Source organism: Pararge aegeria, chromosome 2, assembly GCF_905163445.1.
Source record: "Pararge aegeria chromosome 2, ilParAegt1.1, whole genome shotgun sequence".
Taxonomy (NCBI): domain Eukaryota; kingdom Metazoa; phylum Arthropoda; class Insecta; order Lepidoptera; family Nymphalidae; genus Pararge; species Pararge aegeria.
This window is the reverse complement of record NC_053181.1, coordinates 3,479,637-3,497,638: the sequence shown is the minus strand read 5'-3', so window position 1 is coordinate 3,497,638 and position 18,002 is coordinate 3,479,637. Positions and strand designations below refer to the sequence as shown.

Here is an 18,002-nt window from a genome sequence, read left to right as displayed (position 1 = left end):
TCTATCTTCGAGAAAGATTTCCCTGGACACGTACACGTCTATGCATATTTTTTAATGCAGAAATGCCACTAGCAATCTCTTCAATACTGTTTAGATGGCCATTTTAATTTGTCGGATTGCGACGTAATTTGATCTCATTATAATAATCTATTATAAAAACTATTGCATGATATGATTTATTTGCATTTCACACTAACCCCTAATAATTCGGTAAAACCTAATAGATTTTATTATATTACTATGCCGTTTTAATATTCTATAAGTAAAAATAGTACTATCTATTACCAGTAAAGAAATATATTGCTGCGTATATGATTAGGTATATCAAATATAAGAGGTTAGTTACCAAGCTAACCTTATTAAATCTCTTTCGGTCTGAAACACGAATATCTACAGTGCTCGCCACTGTAGATATTCGCGTTTAAAGATTTTATAACCCCTCCGGCTTATATAATTTTCGTTTTTAATTTGTGCATTTTTATTTTATATTACCTACCAGTCTGACTATGGTCCCTATTATTGCACAGGATGTTTAAATCCTTACTCATAGAGATGATGTAATTGATTTTTATTTTCCAATAAGAAACACTAGTATAAAAAATTTTAGGTTAAGACCTCAGTTAAGACACACCGGCCATTGTAAAAATACAATGTGCATGTCACTACATATCTATAAATCCTAAATAAATATACAACTTCAAGTGATTCATAAGTATTATTGTTTGTTTGTATAATTCAGCAACCAATCGACTTGATTGTTTACATAGAATTAGTTGAAAGGACGGAGAGCAAACAGCTCCCACGATTTCTGACTACATGTTATAAGAAAACGTAATAAACGCAGTCGAAGAACGCAGGCAATAGTTTAAATATATTTATTTTCAATTTCAGGAGGGTGCCGCTGCAGTCGTCCGACCGACGGAAGGCGCATTGCACCAACAAGACGACCCGCTCGCGTCCGACAAGGACAACCTCTTCATCGACGATGATGGCTCCGGTCTAGAGATCGACGAGAGCTCCGGCTCCGGCTGGGGACCCGGACCCGGCCCGGACGACGAGGACGGCCGCGCCGGATCAGGTGACGCACCGGACGCGCCACCGGATGACGAAGACTTCAAACCCCGTTTGCAAACCCCGTCAAAACCGAACCTCGAATATAATGAGTCCGATATCGACAGCAATGAGACCGAAACTCAGTTCAATGAGTCGGAGACCAACCCGATTCCGAATACGGAACTGCCACTACCAATACCAGTAGATTCGTTCGATGTAGTCAGTCGTGAGTAGAGGCTGAAGCATGCCATTTTTGTTGCCATTATTTTAATTATTTGACCTTGGTTTGTTACACAAATCACCTCCATTCGTATAGTTTGCATTTGAATAACTGATAAGTAGTGAGAATATTATTTGGCCTCTTATCGTTTTTCATAGAAGTCTTCACGCCTGTCGTCAAGGCAGCGCTTAGATTTTTTGTTATTTTTGTCATGAACATTAATAATTATGACATTTATTTGATCTTGCAACTTGTGTAACAAACAAAGATTATATTTTACTTTACGAAATGTGCAATCACTCATATTTAACCTTAAAAATGACATGATTACACATTTAATTTTGTTATAATTAATGAAATAATCATTTTTCTTTTCCATTTCTTATCGTTAACACATCTGGCTTATTTGTATTACTGTTTCGTACTATTCAGGCTGTATTTAACCCATCGTTCTAAGTCGTCGCATAAACTTTTTTTAAATTAGGATAGCATCTGCTTTAAATTATTTAAATTTTATAAAATTACTTTGTAATATGAATTATTAATCTATGAAAATTAAGCTTGATTTGCTATACTCCGCGAAAAGCAGGAGAATCTGTGTGGTGTAATTTGTAATTACTACAATCTCTGTACTCCACACCAAATAGATCTCAATGTACTACAGTACAGGCAATGTACCCTCTACGCACGTTTCGCTCCGACACCGGAGCATCCTCAGGAGATGTTGACTTAACAATGAATAATTGTTAAGAGAACAATTACAATGATTCACAATACTATTCTTAGTGTCAGTGTTGCCAGTACAGTTGACTATAAAAAACCTTACAACGTATTTTAATTAGATCGTTATACATTTAGGACAGCAGACAATAGTGTCTTATCTATGGAATAATAACATTCATTTCTTTGAATTCCTTCTCCATGTAGCTAGCTACAAGTACACAAAGATTTCGCGTCGTTGCGTTATAGACGCGCTATTCTTATGCAACCTTGATTTATGTTTTTAATTATTATCAACGATACTCGCTCGCAAATGTAATTATGTTCGTTACTTACCCGCAATAGTTTCCTGAACATTCAACTAAGCGGTAATTTTTACGGTCTGTGGCTAACTGTTGTTCATTGTTTGGCATTGTGAAATAAGTCGATTTAAAACCTTAAATTTAAAAGAGAATTATAGTTTTATTGACACCAAGGAATTGGGTAAGTTTCGATGTGGACATAGATAATAATTTTTTCTGCATGAGATCATTAATATGTCATCCCAACAGTTTTCGCGACTACTTGACTTAAAATTGAAATAAAACTATTCATAAAACTATTCAATAACAGATAATATTTCATTTTGAATTTAATTCAAATTTTATTAAAGTACGCGTATTTTAAAATACACTCACTTTATTTTAAGTATTTGAGCTTAAAACTTTAAATCCAATTAGTTTGTTTGTACTTTATACATAGAAGATAATATTTGATACTGAACCGATAAAAAAATAACTTTTAATTAGCTACACTATGCCTGAAATATATTTAGGAGTAAGTTAATTTAATGCGAGTAAAACCTCGGGATAAAGCTAACTGTAAATGCATATTTTGTCAAACGACAAAGATTTATTAAAGATTATATTGAAGTGTTTGCATTAGGTAGTTGAGGAAAATATTATTGACGTAGTTAAAAACCAACGGTTAACCTAAAACCGCATTGGACAACTCATATTGTTGACTACTGTTGATTCACGCTCTCCGACGTAAAAGAATAGTTTTATTTCAACGATGACAATTCCATTTGGCCAATTCTATCATTATTTTCAATATCCAATTTAACGCATGTTTCCAAATTACGTATTCCTTCCTAATCTCGTTGTACCATCCAATTTTATTACCATCATTTTTCTTATTATATTCTTCGTGCTACTTAGTCCTACTTACTACTAATTCCCTTTAATTATCAAACTCATTACTAAAGTAAAATTATCTAACACTAACAAGTCTTCGTCATCTAATTGACACACCTTTACTAAATATACATTTGCAATCTTTACTTAACCTCTAAACAAATCAACCTTTCTTGAATTTAAATATTTTTTTAAGTTACAACAGAGAATAGTGAATAGTTAAAAATTTAATTTAATTTATGTACATAAAAAAATAAAAATATTTAAAAAGAAAGTGTAGTGTAATAATAATAATTAAAGAATTAAAAATAAACCTGTAGTGCAGTTTACTAGACTGCATAAACTTAGTAAGGCATTTAAGGTTAGTAGTTAAAATTTAATAATATTAAGGATTACATGTATGTACAAAAAAGCTTAGGTATGAATTGCTCTTACTTCATAGCTCAAAATTAACTCGACTGTGAGATGGTTATAACAAAAAAAAACCTGACTAAGTTTGTTGTTGTCTTCTTAGACCAGATCGCGTTTGGAACCCTCCTAGCTTTAGTTTAAAGTTAACGAATGCAGTTATCACCATCACTAACATGAGTGTAACATGTTAAATGTATGAATGCTTCATAAGTGCCTGTGATGACTAAAACATTTTGGAATTTGAATTTGAATTTGTATGTAATTTGCGAGATTTGCTGTTCCATGAAGAAACGAAACAACGTCGTTCACTGCGTCGTTAACTTGTCTATGCGATTAACGTATAATATGTATGATATTATATTTCTTATAAATTGCAATAGCATCCCATATGAAAACATGTCTATCTGGGCGTGCTTGGTGAAAAATGAACTGACCGGATTTAGGTACTAACTCAACATTATCAAAATGATGACGATGATATCTTATAAATTATTTTTGGCAACCCATGAATTCACAACACATCTGAGCGTGCTTAGTAAAAAATTTACTGGCCGGCTTTAGGTGCAACTTTGTTGAAAGTCTTGGAAGTTTACTCCGTCATTAACAATGTAATCACTTTACACGGCTACCCAATACTTAAAAAATCAAGTACAAGTGAGTAGAGGATATTGTTCACGAGGATATTGTATGTATGTGAGTCATAGTGAGTTTTAAAAGCCTGAACCTATGAGGATGTATGGAATGTCATAAGAAAACTTTCATCATTCCGAGTTACATAAGCTATACATTTTTGGAAATAAAACAAAAATAGAGCTATCTTCAATTATTTCAATTCGTATAGAATTTGGAAGGTGTTTTAGAAAAGTATTTTTAATCAAGTATCAAGAAATTGTTCCTTTTCTTTTCTAATTATCGGAATTAAACAGTGTTCGACTAGAAATAAATTGTTTAAACAATATTAGATAAAGAGTTAATCTATATTAATATAGGATATGTTGGACAAGCGTGAAGCCAAACCAGAGTAACTTCATGTGTCTTGTATTTTCGGACGCGATTTTTCAGTTGTACTGTAATATAATTGGGCTGCCAGATTGATGGGCCGACAAAATGCAACCTACACCCCACGTAGTCAGCAAATATTCTGCGTTTTTATTGGGTGGGTGTTTTTTCATCGAATGGTTTCATTAAAATAATGCGCATTTACGAAGCATATTCTCCTCCGACCGTCTAGTGGTTAGTTTGTTCATCAAGGATCCTGGATTCGATTTCCGGATCGGGCCAAGCACGGTTTGGTATTAGGGATTTTCCGTTAAAAATTCTCAGTACGAACCCGGAGTTAGGGAATTGCCTATATGATGTTCTCTTCTTAAGCTGACTCAGATCCATGACCGAAATGACCGAATGAATGAATTTCCGACTATTATAAGGAACCAAACAAAAATTACGCTCGTTTAGCCTCACGCTAAAATAAGAAAACTTAAGATAATCTTCGGGATATTTCCAATAGCACTAATCCACTACACTTATAATTCCAGCTCGTATATTGAAGCCTTCAGAGGGAGCACCAAACACGCGCATTACAGGGGAGGAACCGCCCGCTCGGCCAGACCTGACTGACATTAGTGTGTCAGGAGAGGAAATCAACCCGCCAGTCATTGTAAGTGTTTCCTTAACATGATATGATTTTAGTATACAACGCGTCGTCGAATCTTGTACGTCTTTGACGGCTGATTGGCGCAGTTTGCAGCGACCCTGCTTTCTGAGCTAAATTTCTGGGTTTGATTCCCAATTTTAAACAATATATTTAAAAAAAAATAGCTGAAGAGTTTGCTTATTTGTTTATTTACTTGAACGCGATGATCTCAGGAACTACTAGTTCTATTTGAAAAATTATTTCAGTGTTGGATAGCCCATTTATCGAGGAAGGCTTAAAGGCTGTGATATAGATTGAAAAAGACCCGATTTTGTAACATTTTTCATTGGTGCTATGCTTCTATTGCTCTTAGCGTGATGTTATATTGAAATGAAAGTCGGTGAAAGTTTTAAACAATACATATATAATATTAATACAATAGATATGCAAAGTCTGGAGAGGTCTATTCGGCCCCGGCGCAGAAGACCCGCATTCCTTCACGCCCCAAAATCTTCCCTCGCTTTTGTTTTTTCCGATGACGCTACGTTTAGTTTTTCACACAAGACCAGCTGTCGAAGTTGCCAGCATCGTTTGTCGCACGCGGGACGCAGTATTGCTAACACGGCCATAAAGTCACGCTGAGACCAATAAAAGCATATCACCAATGAGGAATGTTTCAAAATCGGGGTTTTTCTTTATGTTCAGAGCTTTCAATGTGCGCGTTAAAGTTTCGATAAAAGCATGTATGACAAAGTTGTTCCCCTTTAGAAAATTCCGCGACTGCACATGTAATTCCTTTAAAATTGACTTATACGCAGACGAAGTCGCAATGAACCGATAGTTTATCATAAATTAATTTGATATTTTACTAAAGTGTACGCATACCTACACTTGGAAGAAATATTACTTAATAATTTAAAAAAAACAACCATACTACATAAATTCTTCTAAAATCTTTTATCTCAAAATTTTTATAGATAACGTAATTCGAATTTTCGTGACAGATAACTTTGATTTTTTTTGAATAATCGTTACAACCATCGATTAATGTATGAAGTTGATGTTCAGCATATCGGTATAATGCTGGACAAATAAAATGAGCACTGAATAATGTTTTCTGTAACTCAATGGTCATCTAAATTTTCAGGATCAGGAGCAATCGGGTTCGAATATAGAACCAAAGTCGCAACCTGCGGACAACGGAGTGTTCATCATGAACGCTAAGCCGGAAGACCGCGCCACCAGTTTCTTCGCGCAACCTGGCATTCTTGCCGGTCAGTATACATTCACCCACAGAATTAAGAACATACAGAAACCGTGTACACGATTAATATTGAAGCATTAAATATAACTCCACTGTAGTACTGTTTCTCGAACCACCATTTTACCTGTAACGTTCTACATTTATACTTAACATATACTTCTTACCATAAAATGGTAAAATGGTAAAAACTTTGTGAGCTAGCAACATTTCGCGGGTGTGAAGTGAAACGTGCGCGGGGCGTTTTCACTGTTTTTGGACACAATGCACTGCATGCAATAACGGCTGAATTAGGGTTTTGTATTTATTTAATTTTGTACATTATTATTTTTATACTTACAAAAGTTAGAGGTGTGTGCTCCGGCCCCCCAAAAGTGAAGCCAATGTCCTAGCCTTCTACTAGGCAGCTAGTAGAATACTGTACACTAAATCATGCACGAGTAAAACTAAATCATATACTACTCGTATCGCAACATCGTTAAGGAAGCATTCGTAACAAAATGTTTTCGTAGGACCGCTTTTTCTCCGACTTTGCCAATCTGACTACCACGAAAAAGTATTTCCGTTATTCGGGTTTATACAACGTGTGAATGAAAACCGAAATAATACTTCACAGGCTTTAAGGAACATTATGTCATGATCATCATCACATCAACCGATAGACGTCCACTGCTGGGCATAGGTATTTTGTAGGGAGTTCCAAATTCCACGGTTCTGTGCCGCTTGGATCCAGCTACCTGCGACGCGCTTAATGTCGTCCGTTGAGCTATGTCGGTAACTCTGGTTCTTCTACGAATCTCCACATTAATGATTCGATCGCGTAGGAATACTCCGAGCATAGCTGTCTCCATCGCCCTCTAAGTGACTCTGAGCCTTCTTATGAGACCGATAGTTAACGACCATGTTTCAGAGCCATAGCCATAGGTTGGGTACTGTTTCTGAAACTTATCTGTGAAACCGAAAACCTAATAGTTTTTGAGTAAACCACTGCCATGGTTTTTACTGAAAGAAATCGGATACAGCCTAACATCACATGCAAAATTAAAATCATATGACTCCTGTCACTTTATTAAGTACGCATATCGTAGCGTATGCGCGTGTCGGTCTTTTATCTTCAATAGGGTTGCCATAAGAAACACTTGGAATGTTTTGAGTTAGTTAAAAAAAAGAATACCTTCTTTTGATTTAAAATTTTTACAAGATGTTTCCTTATGAAATATACTTACGCATCCTTCAACATTATTTCGTAATTCGGTTACACGTTGTATATAGCTTATGACATTCACAAATAATGTAGCCTTTTATTAGTAAAGGAATTATCAAAATCGGTTTAAAAAAACCAGAGATTGCTCCCTAAACCCTCGAAAATTATGCTTTTGTATTAAGTTAGAATAAATATTAAATTTGTAAGTAAGTAATGAAGAGTTAATTCGGTTTTTAATTGATTCCAGCTGTGATCGGCGGAGCGGTAGTGGGACTCCTCTGCGCGATCCTGGTGGTCATGTTCATCGTATACCGCATGCGTAAGAAGGACGAGGGCTCGTACGCACTCGACGAGCCCAAGAGAAGCCCGGCAGCCGCCTCCTACGGGAAGGGACACAACAACCGGGAGTTCTATGCGTGAGAACAGACTGAACAAACTCTGCCACAAGTCTATTAAGTTTACCATCAAACTCAATCAATCATCTTAATAAGCCTTGAGTGTATAATTTTGGATGATATATGGTCATTGGAGTTAGTGAAAATGACAATAGGTACTGCCAATTTTGCTGTACTCAAATCTCTGAACTAATTCATTAGGAACTGACCTAAATTTCATTAAATTTAAAAGTAATGCTGTCTCTTTCACAATTTTTGCTGTAAAAAGGGATAGCACAATATACACGATAGGTAGCATAATTGGCACCGATATTCATTAATTACGCATTGAAGTTCATATTATGCTGATTCCTGTGACGGATCTGTATCCTCAAAAGTAACACTCAGGGCCTTATTAATAAACGTGGCGTGAGGTCGAAATAACTACGCTGTCAAATTTATCGACACGTAACGTCGTAATAATTTTAAAATGTGTTTTGACACACGTCAAATGATAGCACATTTAAAACCTCAGATGGTGAAAAAACAATGCGAAACTATTCCGACTGTACGTCACGTTTATTAATAAGGCCTCAAAGCTTAAGTCTTGCAAGGAAACACTTTCCATGGCAATATTCAGTTATAATTACCTCACTGTAATGCATTAATACATCTTTTATGAACTGCAGTATAACATACGAAAATTTCTAATGGCAAATGTGTTCGTGCGAGACTGTTGCACTAAACCGTTTAATCTGAAAAATGTTACGATAAATGTCAAAAGTCGAATGGCCATCGACAAACACCCTAACGGCCATTTTGAAATTGACGTAACGTTCTTTAATTTGACGCATGCCGTCAATTTTACATTCCCGTATTGTGGCTAAATTTGTTCTAAAACGAAATAAACAAATAAATAATATATCAACATGTTAACTGTACTGATTGTACTTCTTATGTACAAACCATGTACAACCTTATGTTGTATGATCGACATACGTATGTATGATAATTTATAATATGCATTGAATATCAGAATAATTATCAAATTCTTAAGACCAAATTTTGTAACGTCGCTGTGAAGTTAATCTGGTGTATTTACTTCCGCTGTTTCGAGACCAATGTGTTTTGAATGTTGAAGTATCACTAATGATACATAGTTGAATCTGAATGGGAGATCTTGTATGTTTTTTTCTGTAAAAAGAAAATGTGCCATCCGCTTCCTTCTATTGTATATTTGCCAATCATGTTAGTTTTATTTTCATCGCATAGATTATAATTATGTCGTAACAGATTGTCTATGGACGTTCATGTCTTCATTGTCTATATCATATGTGAAGCTAATATTATGTGTATCCTCATTCTTATATTAGGCCCTTGTTAAAATACAGTATCACGCAAATTCAGTATAAATCATTAAGTATAAAAAAAACTTTAACCATCTACGATGGTATGAAATCGCACCTATGTGTAAATAAAAATGACAGAGAATTAAAACCGAATATAAATTCCATTAGCACATTAAATTATGATTATTTAAAAATGAATTTTTTGGTAGTCCTATAAGGTTTTAATAATAGCAAAATAGTATGACAAATATAAGGGAAGGCTACATATTAATATAAGCTTGTACATTGCTTCCAGAATTAGTGGGCATTGAAAATTTTACTCTACAGAATATAATGAATCAAATTTTATCTAATAATAAAATCTTTAGTTAAATTTCAATAATCATCACCGATTTTTATAGCTGTTTGAACGTAACGTGTTGTAACGATCAAAATATATTGATAAATATTGAAAAAAAAAATTAAAATATATATGCCGGTTTTCACTAACGACGAGCAAATAACGCCTAATCTAAGGATATTCCTACGCATAGATCTAACTTTAACCAATAGTTAACGCCTAAGAGTTGGTGAAACTTTCTTTTTCTATAGACATCGCCTGAATCATTAGGCATTCTATTTAGGCGTTTCCTACGTTTAGTGAAAACGAGCATCAGCCTATTTAGAGACTTCAGCAGTTGAAATGTAACTTTAGCATGTGCCGCGGCCGAATATTTATAGGTACTTGTTTTCCGTCAAGCCAGTACCAGCCCGAGTAAGGAAACTGACAGTGTTCAACCTCGTACAGCACGTTAAGCCAGCCTTGTTTATTATCTTAAACTTGTGATAATAATAATCAAAGCCTGGTGGGCCGAATTGAAGCATTGAAGTGGTAGGAGCTCCGTGCCAACGAGTGGGGTATTAAGTCAGGATTCAGGACCAATAGTTAACACCTAAGCGTTGGTGAAACGTTTTTTCATCGCCCAATGATTTAGGCAATGTCTATTGAAAAAAACGTTTCACCAACGCTTGAATGATTTTTTTATATCATTAGGGGTTTCCTATGTTTAGTGAAAAACGGGCATTAGCCTTTTTAAATACTTGTTCAACAGTTAAATATTATCGAATTTAGTGCTTAACAAGTGCCGCGGCCGAAAGTATCGGTTTTCTGTCAAACCAGTACCAGCTCGAGTAAGGAAACTGACAGTGTTGAACCTCTTAGAGCAGAACACACAATTCAGTACACTACGGATATTTTTACATATAATTAAAAAAATATATTAATTCCGTATATAACATTATTTTTTACGGCTTATCGGTGAAGATTAATGCGAACATTTAGCGCTGTGTTCCTTTAGCATGTAAGACTTCTTTATTTCTTTTCTATATTACTTAAGTATAACTAATTTGGGATTTTATTTTTTATCTTGTTTTTGTATGTAAGTAATTTTACTGATAGGAATATTGAAAACTTCATACACTATATCTAGTGAACACCGACTCGACTCAGATTAAAACATGCGAAGGTATTATATCAAGCGACATAAAGTACACTGTAGTTTGTACTTCAAACGACGTGCATGTTAAATAAAAAATTTTGAACAATTTAACTTATGAAACTACAATGGTTTAATTTGGACCGAGTCGATGTTTTATCGATATGGTATACGAAGGTCATTATCATAACTGTAATTTGGGCTATGAAACAAATATTGAGTTTTTCGTTTTATTGCTATTTTAAAATTAAAACTTATCTTATATTTTTCCGTCAGCTACACAACGAATTTTTATTCCAGTGGTTCGCTATTTTTCTATTAGGTCATAATAATTTATGTCACCTTTTAACGATTATTGTGCTCAGTTCGATTTTGCAATATTTTTACAACATGAATAAAATTGCGTTGTGTTGAAACAAAATATTATGACAATTAAGTCAATTAATTTATTTAAATTATACTAATTAATTATGGTCATGTACGAATAATAACATTAATATTATAATTGTGTATGAATTTTCATAGATAATAAATAATATAAAAAAGTAATCAACTAATTTATGCGTGTATTTAATTTTTTAACATAACTGTGTAAAATATTCGTCGATATCGGAGCACGAAAAACATTAAAAGAGAGCGTTTAATAATATTAGACAAGAAATAACCGATTTTTAATATTTTTCAAAATCTATCAACTTATATAAGTAAATTGATATATAATACGCACCGAAGCCTTGCTCCCAGGAACATGCTACTCTCTTTTTATGGTCTTTATCCTGAATAGTGATTTGGATTTCAAATCTGCCATCCACGTAATCTAATCCAACATTATTATAATATCACGATCCCATTATAAAGCGTTTGGCATGCTCCCTGGGCTTATTATAAAATTTGTAATCTTCCTGTTAACTAACCTAAACAATCTTGAAATGACAAATAAAATAGACATATGTTTACTGAATTTTGAGTAATATTAACTTTAATACATTATGTTGTCAGCATTTTCGAAGACATTCTTATAAAAAGATATCTCAAAATGGTTAATATTGAGTTAAAGATTTGAACTATAAATTATTATCAAACAAAGGCCTACAAAAGTTTTGTTAAATAAAACATTCTTCAATGGCCAATAAGATTTATTTTCTAATAAATGACATTTACAAAAAATTATAACTATGAAGGTAGTTTTGAAAAATATTGTAAAAGTACATTTTACTGCAAACGCATAATGACATGAAATAAACTAAAACGAACTAAACTAGCTACGTCAAAGCTCACTTAGGTTAGGAATATGTACATTGTAATTGTAAATTCATTTAGATCTAATTCAAATAATTTATACACTAACACATTAATTCAGTAACCAAATAACCCTTTTTCGTTGTCATGCCAATTGTAATCCGACATAAAACGATTAAATAAACATTGAGTGATATATATACAAGCGCTATTCCTAAAACCGCTTGGTTTTCTCATATTATCAGTACAATATCTTGTATTGGCCTTTACATTCAATTCCAATGAAATTAAAAATAATTTAATCATGAAAATATGCTTCTTAAAAAATTGTTATCTTTGAAGCATTCTTTCTCATTTTATGAAGTTGGTTGTAGATATCTAGCTTTCCTATAGATAGCAAAGCTAGATTGAGACAACAAAGCTAAAGTGAAATCTCACTTTCATAAAGATAAATTATTCAGAAAGCCAATGCCATTTAGAACCATAATAGGTATGTTGTCTGTTGTTTTATAGGCATTTCACTGAAAATAAACGTAAATCTACTATTGCGCTAGGCGCGCCGTTTGCGAAATAAGAATCTTGCATATAAACTGACATTTGGCCACATAGTTATGTTAGTTTGGTGGGAACCACAGCATATTGAAATTAAAATGAAAATGAAAAATAATTTATTTTTGATCTCAATTTCATTACAAAACAATAGGCTTAGACCTCCATTTAAGTTTGGAAAAAACCTGTATTAGGAGGTCTCGCTCTTTCCGATACAAAGTTGACATGTACTGATAACATGAATTTATTACAATTTATTATATTAAATGAATTGTAATGTGTTTTCGTAAGAATCACAAGTTCTCTCTCACGTGAGATTTACCATGTAACTAAGTACGTAGGTTCTTAGTTGCATGTTCGGTCGGAACGGACGGATCACAGTGGTGATAAATGATGTCTTCTCTTTATATATATAACTCAATGTAAATTAAGAATGCATTTGACCGTACATAAAGAAACCTATATATCGATGACATTTTCTGTTCCTTTAATTCTCACGGTAAATCATTTGTATGTTCAATTTCATACATTCTTAATTTTAATATTAGTATATTATATTAATATTCATTGTGCAGTTATAAATACATATTATAATAAAACAAAAGTACCTTTGAATTTTCGAATATGGCATTAATAAGTAAGTCATTGTATTTTTTCCTGACTGGCATATTACTATAATATTGTAGATATAATATTATTGAAGAATATTATTATCTTCATTTAATTATTGCACGGTTTGTATTTGCACGTAAACTGTTGATAATACATAAAATATATTATATTGATTATCTATTAATATGTGGTTCGGACTACGACCTTACGTTCGGATTACGCCTTAAAGCTTAGTTTGTTTTGATTTTGCAGCCTCTGAGCCTACTTTAGCTTTATATGGAGTTTAGACTTTAGTTTAATAAAGCAAAATGTGAACGAGACTATAAAAGTGTTTGCGTAGCGTGTTTGTTACTCTACAAAATTTATGCTACAGATGTGTTTATTTCGATCAGTGCTAGAAGCTACATATTCATTAGTGGGCTTTTATTTGTTTTACAAAAGCATTATTAATTGGTAAAAAAAAGAAAAAAATATTTCAATAGATTTAATTAAGGAAAATAAATGGTCTGGTAAGAAATAAATAGGTATGTATAATCAACGCGTTGAAACAATAATAGAATCATTGTACCGATAAAGTGTATAGAAGTTGTCCTAAACCTACGTGTATCAGATATAGTCATTTTGGTTTCTCAAATATGACAGATTAAATATATCATAAACACAACTTGTATCGCGATATACTCCTATGAAAGTTATATGTGGCGATATACTTTTCGAGTTTTCGTACACAACACACGAAAGCTATACTTTTGTAATATGAAGAGTTTACTTTTAACATTAGTGAATGTGTAGCTTTGTAGTTAATGCATTCACGTTTTGTAAGTAAACAAGCGTAAATAATAAATAATTCCTTGCATTTAACACCACACTATCAGCTAACAATAAAACCAGAATGCGTGGGAACTTTAATATGTATTTACCTAATCGTTTTGTCTAGATCGTTTAGCAGGCTTATAAGAGGATATCCCCAACGGATCCGTTTCGGATTAGCCCATTACGATATTCAATACTTAAAGCACCACTGGTGGCACAAACATAATAAAAAATTTGCTAGACCAGGGCAATGCGAATCGAGAACTCTCATCTGAAAAAATCGCATAAATAAAAAATGGATGCTGTAGTTTTTATTGTAATACCTAAACTCCACGTATCTTTTCATTATTTCAAGTACTATGTTTACTGTTTTTTTAAAGACTAGCATAAGCAAAGTTAAAAATTATATCCCCTGACGAGAGATAAAATGGACGTGCCCACCTGCCAAAGCACGGTAGAGAATAGTAGTTTTCCCCTGTTAATAATTTTTTTTTTAATTTTCGACAATGTTATGTTCCCCCGTTTATAATTGAACGTTTTACATTTGAACATTATTTCCACTCGTGTGCCAATGCTCGGAGAGTTGATAAAAGTGTGGAAAGATACTATTTTTTTCTTTCCCCGAGTTATAAAATGTCTACTGCCCATGCTAGCCGTACTACTGGTGGGAATGACTAATATTCTATATCCGGCACTCCTCTGATCTGGCGTTATTAGAGGATCTAATTACCATCCTACAAGCAAATCCGTATAGCCAAACGATTTAGCATTGCGATACAGTGCTAAATAGCAACCGATTAGGGTTATTATAAATTCAAAAGGGCAAGCTTGCGTCGTCCAACTAAATAGTCACTGTAAGGTGAGATTGCAGCTATGTTCTAATCCATACTAATATTATGGATTCGAAAGCGTGTTTGTTTGTTTGTGCTTACTTTACTCCCTAACTAAGTAACCAATTAACTTGATTTTTGGTATACAGATAGTATACCAAAAATCAAGTAAGAACAGACGGAGAGTGACATAGGCTATCCAAGGGAAACAAACGATTCCCACGGGATTTGAAAAAAAAACTGTCATTAGAGCAGACGAAGAACGGGGAGCAACTTGTTTATTATAATTTAAAGAAATGTTTTTCTTCAATTGCAGCAACTATTAGCAGCTACACATCAAAAATGATTTAGTTATAAATATCTTAAACGTTTGCTATAAACATAAGTTTCTTTTATTAATTTCTACGACATAATATGCCTACATTTAAAAACAAAATGGCTTATGGAAGCAGCTTTCTAAGTGATATGTTTTATGCTTAAGAACTGTGTTTACTGTTTAATCTAAACTAACAAAGTATATGACAACTATAATTATTGAGTCCAGCATTTTTGATTACTTGTCAATTTTAGGACTTATTTCACCTAGCTACTAAATACCTCATTATTGTTACTGCTAATGCACTCGCAACTTAAAACGAAGCTGTGGAGTGAAATTAGCAGTCAGCAACTGAATTGGGTGTGTTTACACGATCCAAAATGCTAAGTTAATTTGCTTAGCATTCTGAATAATGTAATAGCAAAAAAAAAATTGCGCCGATCACTACAAAAGAGCTATAACCCAGATCCGTGACGCAATTTAAAAAGCATTTTCGACTTAATTTTGATTTTTACTACCTTACAGTACCGTTAATTTAAATTTACACCGTAAAATATTACATTTAATGGTGCTGATTTTACTATACGTATCTGTGAAATAAACTAAATTGACAGGTCACATAGTTGTGCTATTCTTTTCACAATGTTCCTAATGAAAGAGGATAACAATGTGAATACACTGAATTTATTTTAAATATTTATGTATAACTAAATTAGCAACATTTTAAATGTAGAGATAAAATGTTTCATTTCAAATAAATAAGTGTAAGTAATTATTATGAATGAAACATTTCGTGAAATTATTTTAAATGAAGCAAGGTGAAATGAGTCCCTAAAACTAAATTTTGTTTTTTTAATCTACTAATATTTTGAGATAAGATTTAGAGTTAGGGTAGACATAAATATATCGATGTCCACCTTGTAAATAATGCTCCTTTACACTTAGGTAAATATACAGGTCATTATGAACAGCTGTGTTTTATTTTCTTATTCAAGGTGAACGGTAAAAGCGATTATAGTTCCGTAGTTACTGGTTAGGACTGCAGCTTCACTGTCGGGGGCCGAGTTCGAATCTCAGCACGCTACGCTAACTTTTCTAAGTTATGTGCGTTTAAACTTTAAACTAATTAAAATATCACTTGCTTCAACTGTGAAGAAAAAGATCGTGAGGAAACCTGCATACCTGATAGTTCTACATCATTCTAAAGGTGACCCGTTCCCGGTAGTGGGCCCTGAATCGGTTGATAATGATGATGAGGATGACTCATACTATATCTCTATTTATATATTAGATCTAAAATGGGACTTTTTTATTTTCTAATTACAAAACCAAAAAGGTAAAGGTAAGTTAAATTCAGTTTAATGTTAATATGTCATGTTCATGTTTATTCTTTAAAATAATTGTTTTATAAATATAACCTAAAATAAACTATTTAAAACTAAATAAAATCTAAAACTTCCTCGAAACCACCGCAGCGAGGCACAGTTCCGAAGATGCTGGCAGCATTGCCCCTTTGGATGGCCAAACTAATTCGTTGGCCAAGGTAACTGCCCGCTCTAGGATCACCGGTAGACTCGAAAACCCTTTTCGATAATTCTTTGAAAAGGGCTCTTGCCTCCGGATCCCACGGTCCCAAAGTCTCTACTCCAAATTGCACAAAAATGAAGCTGCTATCCAGGTGTTCATATTTACGCCTCTTGGCCTGCTCGGCACTGGTAGCAGCCGCACCTACCATTGACGAGGTGGCCTGGATGTGTGATGCAGCTAGGGTATCAACACAAGTTGCATCCCACAGAAGTGACCTTGCAAGCCTCCAAAAAAGGTAAGTTGGAGGTAACCAGGTACCTATGAAATATTGACCAATTTCAACCACCTAAAAATAAAAATAAAACCTAAAATTGATTTATTATCATTCCAACTGGTGAAGTACATTCGACAAATGTATTAAAGGCTGATAATTTTGTCAGCTGACGATGGCCAATAAAGATTGATATTTTTCCGGTACAAGAAATACTGATAATTTCGTACTTTATTGATCGTTGCCGCCTACTATGTCACGGCTAACCACCATAGACAATCGAAAATCGGGTTTGAAATACGCGAAAACAAGTACCACACTAAACACCTTTGATAGGAGGCAAGTTACAATGAATGGACTGAGGCATGGACTCTTTAATTACTGCATGGCGCAGCTGTCAAACTATAAGTCAGAAAAGAATGCCATCTACTGGAAGTCATACGAAACTGTACCCCATACAAATTGTCAATTTAGATTTTTCAGCTGTTTCTGTGTTATATTCTGATTTTCATAAGGTGAAGCACAGTATTCAAGCGACTAAACAAAAAGAATAATAAATCGCTCGAGTAAGTATCGAATTGATCAGAGAGCAAGCCAATAAGTTTTTAAATGTTTTACTACAGAACAAGGTTTTATTTTAAATGCGTTACCGCGCACAGAAATCAATAAGTCAGTTTTCCTAAATGAAAGTACTATTCGTACATTAAGATACCAATACTTACGTGATCATTGGTATGTTTAAGAATATTATAATTACAACGTTGCTCAATAGATGGCGCAAGGATTTATAGTATGATATCGCTGTGTGGTAACTTAAAGTAAGAACATGAATCATTTTAAAAGTTTAATATCTAAATATTTTCTCAGATACTTAAAACACATAAAAACTGTAAGAAATAAAATATCTCCGGCTTTATGATAGGTTAATACGTAGTGAATTTGTATACATAATTTCACAATATCATTACAA

At 33.6% G+C, this 18,002-nt stretch overlaps 1 protein-coding gene across 2 annotated transcripts in view; it reads left to right on the top strand.

Moving 5' to 3' along the window:
- LOC120628233 (syndecan-like) overlaps positions 1–11,326 on the top strand; it is a 406,497-nt gene extending 395,171 nt beyond the window's left edge. The window contains exons 2-5 of one of the 2 annotated variants that reach the window (XM_039896515.1): positions 892–1,078; positions 5,115–5,236; positions 6,360–6,486; positions 7,925–11,326. In XM_039896515.1, the coding sequence (XP_039752449.1) occupies positions 892–1,078; positions 5,115–5,236; positions 6,360–6,486; positions 7,925–8,097 (609 nt within the window). In that variant the 3' untranslated portion in view covers positions 8,098–11,326. Of the gene's footprint in view, positions 1–891; positions 1,280–5,114; positions 5,237–6,359; positions 6,487–7,924 lie in introns of both variants that reach the window. The other variant, XM_039896506.1, reaches the window with a different exon arrangement.
- The last annotated feature ends 6,676 nt before the right edge of the window (positions 11,327–18,002 follow it).